At 33.5% G+C, this 8597-nt stretch overlaps 1 protein-coding gene across 1 annotated transcript; it reads left to right on the top strand.

Moving 5' to 3' along the window:
* Nucleotides 1-1790: 1790 nt before the first annotated feature.
* LOC114425443 (heavy metal-associated isoprenylated plant protein 39-like) lies at nt 1791-2778 on the top strand. The gene is made up of 3 exons (XM_028392372.1): nt 1791-1910; nt 2113-2188; nt 2287-2778. Exons 1-3 carry the CDS (start codon nt 1905-1907, stop codon nt 2574-2576), a joined length of 372 nt encoding a protein of 123 aa, XP_028248173.1. The 5' UTR covers nt 1791-1904; the 3' UTR covers nt 2577-2778.
* Nucleotides 2779-8597: the final 5819 nt, after the last annotated feature.

The raw sequence follows: 8597 nt of genomic DNA, 5'->3' as shown, positions 1-8597 counted from the left end.
TGGGGTGTAGTAAGCAAATGATCATCTCCCCCTCTAAAATTTAATTGGATTGGGCTTCTACCAATTCAATTAAATTTATTTCCCAACACCCACATCAAATATTCACTTAGTGCATGTGAAATTACAAAACTACCCATAATACAAAAACTAGTCTAGGTGCCCGAAAATACAAGGGCTGAAAAATCCTATATTTTTAGGATACCCTATATACATTATGGAACCCTAAATACAAGGACCAAATATAATGACATCCTAGTCTAATATGTACAAAGATAATTGGACCCAACCTTAGCCCATGGGCTCAGAAATCTACCCTGAGGTTCATGAGAACCCTAGGGCCTTCTTCAGCAACTCTAGCCCAATCCTCTTGGACCCTCTTGCTCATGGCTCTAGTGGCTGGTCCCTTCCTATGGAGGATTGCATCACCCCTCTTATCCTCTTAACAAAGGGTATTCATTGTCTGACGTGCGAGATCATATGGAGCACACCTTGGTCATGTTCACCCTGATGTCGGTCAGCTCCAGATTTTGCTAAGTACAATTGGTAGAATAGGTATGTATGTGTATATAGTCTACTATATATAGGTAGCACGGGTAGTTGGAAATATTTTGTTCCTTTGTTGGAGATTAATATACGACAGTGAATGCTTAGCTTTAAATGAACAAATATGAGAGAAAAGTGAGAATAACAAATACCAGAATATGTTCTTAATATATTTTTTATGATATTTTATCAAATGTTACATACAAAAAATGATAGAATACAAAATTATTATATATTAGAAAAGATTAATATTTCATCCATTGAGTAAAAAATGATAGAAAATTGATCAAGATAGTTCGGGTATATACAAAGACTGTTATTTGAGGCATCAATTAGAATAGTAGATTGTATGATTTTTTTAAGTTAAAAAAGGGAAGAGACTAAAAAAGGTGTTTGAGAAAATCATCAAAGAAAAATCTCATTAAATAATATTTCTAAAACTTTAATTTTTAATCATGTTAAATAATATTGTGTGATTTATATAATCGATTTTATAAGGTGGGAAGTCTTGGTTGTTATCGGAGGTTGATATACAAGGGGGTATTTTGTGTATAAAGCCACTTCCAATTAGAGGTTTTTTGGGTGCTGCATATATTCTAGTATAAAAATACTGTCTACTTATTGAAAATGGGTATCGCTGCTCCATTTTCGATAAATTCTGTTATTTTCCAAGAAAAAAACAGACAGAAACAAAACATGAGTGAGAATATTTTTTATGAGTTCAACAAGGGGAAAAAAAAGAGAGATCATTTTTAGTGGCGGAGAGAGGAACTTGTAGTAAGCCATATTGAGGTCATTGCAGCCCCCAAAACAATCTCCAAAATTTACCAAGTGCATGCATCAGTGCATCAACCATTATTTAATATTTATCTTTTCGGGATGTTACTACGAAGCACATGTATCAGTTTCCCAACCAGACCCGTGCGTTATGATTTAGGGAAAAGAAAAAAAAGGCCTTCAATGATTACACTACCCTTTATAAGATATGAAGATTTAATTGATTAATTCACTTTCTGTGAGGGAACACTGTAGAGTAGATAGAGGATGCAAAATTTAAAGATTATTACACGGGTTCCACTTTTCACTACACCGTGTGTAGCCAAACAAATTAATTGTTAGAAGTTTAATTTGAAGACCATATAAAATACGATTTGACTTGGGTTGACTCCTATTGACTTTGTTTCTCACCATATGCTACTATAAATATTGCTCAATCTCAGCCATACTTATCACTACAACTTCATTAATTTCAAAAATAAAAACCATCTCCTAATTAATATTCCAACAACCCAAGTTACCTGTTGACCCTCCTCAGCCAAACAACTCTTGCTTATAGCTTTCACAAACAAGCTTTAACAACAATGAAGGTTAAAAATAAACCCTCATGGGATGAGAAAAATATATATCATTTATTAATTTCCCCTCCTTCCCTTAATGAATGTTTCTTGTGTTTTCCCAGAGCTTTACACTATTTTGGTTCCACTAGGCCATGTAATTAACTATTATTCATTTCATGTTTAGAAGCAATCGTTGGATCCTAACAGCTCTTTGATTTGTTCTAATTAACAGAAAGTAGTGTTAAAGGTGGACTTACATGGTGATAGAATCAAGCAAAAAGCTATGAAGACAGCATCTGGCCTTTCTGGTAAATCAAAATTTTCACCAAAGTACATATCATGCAGCATCAAGGAATCAATTAATGATTCATTCATTAACAAAATTGTGTTTGTAATTACTTTGCAGGGGTTGAATCAGTTTATGTTGACATCAAAGATATGAAAATGATCGTGTTGGGGGACATCGATCCAGTGAGTGCAGTGTCCAAGCTACGAAAGTGTTGTCACACTGAATTAGTTTCAGTAGGACCAGCAAAAGAAGATAAGGAGAAAGAAAAGGACAAGCCAGCAAAAGTACTTGTTCCTTTCAAGCACTATGAATCGTATCCCCTTTATTATCAGATGACACCACAGTATAATCAAAGTTACTATGTCACAAGTTATGAAGAGAATCCTAGCGGCTGTGTCATTTGCTAAATTTGAGAATATAGAAAATATATGGTATATAAAAAAGACACTCATTTTGTTGTTTCGATTAGAATTTTTCATTATCTAATAGATAAAAGCGAGTAAAAATATATGTACTTTATTTTGTGTGGTGTACGATTAGACTTTGTCATTTTGTAAAATGTATTAGAAAAAAATTTAATGGGTTATTCATAAATAATAATAACCAAGATTTGAGTGGGAAACGTTCTCTTCCTAATTACTATTTATGTATTTCAAATCTTAAATTTATTTCACATCAATACAATATTATTAGAAAAGACCACTTAGGTTGATATTGATATGAATAATTTTACTCAAAACAGGTTGATATAAATAGTAATAGCTAGAATCTCATCTCTTAAATAAGTAATAGGTGTTTGATTTGTAGTTAAGAATATTGGAATGTAAATCTAGTAAATAAAAGTAAAATAAATACAAAACAAAAGATTTTAATCTATTGATAAAATTATTTTGTCACGAACATAATTTTACAACAAATTCTCAAACATGCTCATAGTTGGGGACTCTAATCCCAACTCTTGTGGTAGAATATCTAGTTGTGAGGGTGCATATTGACGAGAAAGTGGTCTTTCTCAAATCCTTCGAGATAAATTTTTGTTATTGATAGGCTTGTACAAATAATTTAAACAAATATACTAAGAAACTCTAAAATTATTTATTTTATTAAAATAAACACTTTTTAAAATAAATAAGTTTAATCAAACTAATATCATCATGTCTACACCTAAAGATGGAAAAAAAATATTAAAACTTGATTATGATATATAAAGTGACAAAAAAATAAAAGTGTTAAATAGAATGTTTGTATTATTTGAACATTTAGGAGGTATAAAGTAGGTTGGATATGATTAAGAGAAAAGAAAAAAAAAATCAATTTTGATCTCTTATATTAATAAAATTAATATTTTAACAAAAATTAATATTTACTGATAATAAAAAAAGTTTAAACACGATAAATAAAAAAAAATCTGGTGACTAATGGACGAAGGTGTGGTAAGCCATGTTAACGTCACTGTCTCTGTCATAGTAAAACAATCATAACCAAGCATACATGCATGATTAAAAAAGAATAGGAAAAGCCTTCAATAATGATTACACTTTTTTGTAAAATTTCATTGATTCACTTTCTGTGAAGGAACTGTAGGGTATAGTTAGAGGATGCAAAATTTAATGATGACACGATTTCTAAATTCCACCGCGTAAACTTGTGTAACAAAAAGTTTTGAAGACTATATAGTAGTACGTTATGAGTGGACTTGCCTTGACTTAACTTGACGCGATTCGACTATGTCTCTCACCACATGCTACTATAAATATTGCTCAATCTCAGCTATACTTGTCATCACAACTTCATTTCCAAAATAAAAGCCATATTGCCTTCCTTTGCAATTGTCATTTGTCACCAAACAATTGTTGTTTAGCTCTCACATGCAAGCTTTAACAACAATGAAGGTCAGAACTAGATAATGAAAACAAATCTCTTTTATAATTTCCTCTCCTTCGTCCCCTAATCAGTATATTTGTAATTGATAGTTTAATTTTCTCATAGTTTTACACTATTTTGTTTCCACTAGGTCTTGTATTTAACTATTTCCTTTCATGTTTTATATGTAGGAATGTAGGAGTAATTAATTGTTGGTTCTTAACAGCTATTTCATTTGTTGTGTAATAGAAAGTAGTGCTAAAGGTGGACTTCCATGGCGATAGAATCAAGCAAAAAGCTATGAAGACAATATTTGGGCTTTTAGCACAACTACAAAAGTTGTTTACTACGACGCATAAATAACATCGGTTGGTAGAACCCGTCTTTGAAGATAATGGAATGACAATATCCTAATTAAATTGTAAGTTTAAGGACGGTTATTGAAAAACCGTCGTAGGTGAACTTTGTACAAAGATGGTTTTACACAGGTTTGTAGAAGCAAAGTTTCATGGTGAATCAAGAATGATTCAAAGATGTTTTGATGATAACAATGATGATAACAAAAGATGATGACAAAGGTGATGACAAAAAGCGCAAAGATCAATCAAAGAACAACTCAAGTGAATCAAGAACAATTCAAGAGTTCAAGATAAGAATCAAGAAGAATTCAAGACTCAAGAAGAAAGTTTAGAGTCAAGAATCAATCTCAAGAATCAAGATCAAGATTCAAGACTCAAGATTCAAGAATCAAGAGAAGACTTAATCAAGATAAGTATGAAAAGTTTTTCTCAAAAATTGAGTAGCACATGATTTTTCTCAAAACATGTGTTACCAAAGAGTTTTTACTCTCTGGTAATCGATTACCAGATTGTTGTAATCGATTACCAGTAGCAAAATTATTTTGAAAAAGTTTTCAAATTGAATTTACAACGTTCCAATTAATTTCAAAAAGCTGTAATCGATTACAATGTTTTGGAAATCGATTACCAGTGCCTTTGAACGTTGAAATTCAAATTCAAATGTGAAGAGTCACATCCTTTCACATAAAAGCTTTGCGTAATCGATTACACTGATTTGGTAATCAATTATCAGTGATTGTTTCTGAATTAAATCAAAAGATGTAACTCTTCAAATGGTTTTTGACTTTTTCAAATTGGTTTTAAGTTTTTCTAAAAGTTATAACTCTTCTAAATGGTCCTCTTGACCAGACATGAAGAGTCTATAAAAGCAAGGCTTTGTTTTGTATTTTCAATAAATCTTTCTAACACTTATTCATACAATCCTTTACAAGCCTTGAATCTCTTTGAACTTCTTCTTCTTCTTTGTACCAAAAGCTTTCCAAAGTTTTCTGGTTTTCTAAACCTTGAAAACTTGTGCTATTCATTCTTTTCATTTCTTCTCCCTTTGCCAAAAAGAATTCGCCAAGGACTAACCGCCTGAATTCTTTTTGTGTCTCTCTTCTCCCTTTTCCAAAAGAACAAATGACTAATTGCCTGAATTCCTTTGTGTCTCCGTTCTCCCTTGTCAAAGAATTCAAAACGACACAGTCTGAGAATTCTTTTGATTCTTCCCTTTCCCTAATACAAAAGTGTTCAAAGGACTAACCGCCTGAGAATTCTTTTGTACCCCCATTCACAAAGTATCAAAGGTTTAACCGCCTGAGATCTTTGTCTTAACACATTGGAGGGTACATCCTTTGTGGTACATGTGACACCCTCTACCCCTCACATATATATTAATAAAGGAATAAAAATTCAAATATTAATTAAAAGTATTTTTAAAACATTTTTAAATACAAGCCTTTCAAATGGGTAAAAGGCTCACATTCACTTTCTTCTACATCATATTCAAACTTGTCCAAATAAATAATAAAGTCATATCGGCTCAAACAAGGTCATCTAAGTTTCATACAATTAATATAGAACATATATCCTAATGTCACATCCTATCAGAGCGTGGTGTTCCCGTGTCCTCTAGCATGAGGTTCTTCATAGTCATCCACCTATTCATCTGCTCCCCCGAACACAAAGTTCAAGATCATCACTGGATCTAAACACAAACAGCAAACCGGGAGTGAGTTATCACATTGCTAACTACTAGAGAGAAACAACACAACATATAGTAGCCAAATACAATTTACTTAGCATATCTCACATTATTTCATCACTTTGTCATTCATCAATCACACTTTTCATCCATCAATCACACCTTTCCATCATCAATCATTATACACAGGAATCACACACTCCGATCAAAACATAATAACACATCAATTTCATAATAAACAATTAGCAAGCGTATGCGACAGTTATGCTAAGACTCAAGCCTATATGCAATGTGGTACCATGTCAGTGAAAAACCACCCTGGGGCGCTTAGGAGTACATAACAAGACACACCACACAATGAGTTTGCCAGGTCACTCTCACTAAGTAAGATCATAGGGAGACCAGTCATGGTCACAATGTTTTGCGAGAATGCTCCAACCATATGGGATCAACATAGGCTTAAAGGAGCACTCAAACCCGGTGACCCCCAAGGCCTACACTCCGAAGAGTCCGTCAAGGCCTCTCCCTCCTGATTCAGGTCCAACCCCTAAAATTATTTTAGCACACAGACTCTATCTATGAACTGTACAAAACACACGACTCCTCAATTGTTCTCAAAATAATTTTAACTCGTCGCCCTTTAAAGGTCTTATCATTAACTCGTCGCCCAAAAAGGGACTTAGCATCAACTCGTCGCCCTAAAAGGGACTTAGCATTAACTCGCCGCCCTTGAAGGGACTTATGATCGTGTGATTGTACAATTCATAGTTCACAACTCAATGCACATATATATATCAATCATATACATACTCAATTTATCACATACACTTAATCCCAATCACAATGGTATAATCTCAATTTAACATGTTATCACACCTCATGAATCATGTACACTTTACCTATGAACTATGCAATATACACATCTACTCAATTGTTTTCAAAATCATTTTAACTCGTCGGGTTCCCACAGTGGATCCCATCACAATACTCGTCGCCCTTAAAGGGTCTTACAATTGTGTGATTGCACAGTTCATAGTTCACAACTCAATACACACATCTCATCTCAATACACATGTATTTCATCATCCGTCACATGTTCAATTTATCACATACTCACAGTTTGAATCATCATTTCATAACCTCAACATAACAATTTATACAAAAGATTTCATCACGACATGGGGTGTAAAATCGCTGAAATAGTTTCTCACAATTATATCAAAATCAATTAATCAAATTCATGGGTTAAACACAAAGACATCAAGAGCACTCAAGTTTATCAATCAATTCTCATCAGGACATCAATTGGTACATAGAACACAATAATATTATATTTATAATCATAAAGAGAAAATTATAATTCAATAAACATCCCAAAATAAACCCAAATTTAGTTCCCTAAGGATCCCTACACATGTTCATTCTAATCCCCAATTGCGATAAACTCATCCCTTACCTCTGAGCGGCGTGTCTTCAGCCAACGATAGTAACATCTCTAGCGGTTGCCTGAGATTCCTTCAGTTATTCCTCCGACTGCTCCGATAGAGTTCCCAAACGTCAGAGAGACGGAGAAGAGATTGAAACCTCTACTTGTACTGTCTTCATGCGATCCCTTTTTCTCCCTCCACGAATATTATCTCGAAAATCTCAACGGTGAAAGTGTGTGCAATTGAATTTCAAACAAAATATCCAAATTTTACGACAATCCAACGGTTAACGAAACCAGGATCATAGTTTTACCGAGACAGCTTTGGGTTTCTGCGGGAAAGGAAAGGCTACAATGCGAGGAGTATTTCTCCTAGCTCAGACATGATATCGAAATTCCCAACGGTGAGAATGCTTAGAATTGGGTTTCGAACGTGGTACTAAAGTTTCACGACGATCCAACGGTGAACAAGTCCAAGATCGTCATTTTTCTGAGACAGGTTTGGTGGGCTGCGGGAAAAAGAAAGGGTTTTGAGAGGAGAAGGAGAAAAACGAAAATGAGGGAAAGAAGAGGCACCGTTAGTGTGAAAACTGACCTAACGCTATTTATAGTTAGGTTTACTCTATTTATTTATTTATTATTTTATAAAAGCAAACTTTATTTTATTCTCTATCAAACAAATAAATAAAATACCCTTTTTATTTTCTCTCAAATCATTATTTTAATTAATAATTATATCTCCTTATTTATTTATTTACAAAATCTCATCATTTTTTTTTAAAACTCTATTTATTTATAAATAACAATCCTTTTTAATCTAGTTTACGAAAATTGGGATGTTACAGTACAAGTAGAGGGTACATCTATTTGGGTTTGACTGAGAACAAGAGAGGGTACATCTCTTGTGGATCAGTTCTAGTGGAGGGTACATCCACTAGGGTTTCAAAGAGAACAAGAGAGGGTACATCCCTTATGGATCTTTGCTTGTAAAAAGATTTTTACAAGGTTGAAAGAAATCTCAAGGACCGCAGGTCACTTGGGGACTGGATGTAGACACGGGTTGTTGCCGAACCAGTATAAAAACTCTTGTGTG

The sequence above is a fragment of the Glycine soja genome, chromosome 9 (assembly GCF_004193775.1).
Source record: "Glycine soja cultivar W05 chromosome 9, ASM419377v2, whole genome shotgun sequence".
NCBI lineage: Eukaryota > Viridiplantae > Streptophyta > Magnoliopsida > Fabales > Fabaceae > Glycine > Glycine soja.
The sequence above is the reverse complement of the archived record's forward strand: the minus strand, read 5'-3'. Positions and strand labels throughout refer to the sequence as shown.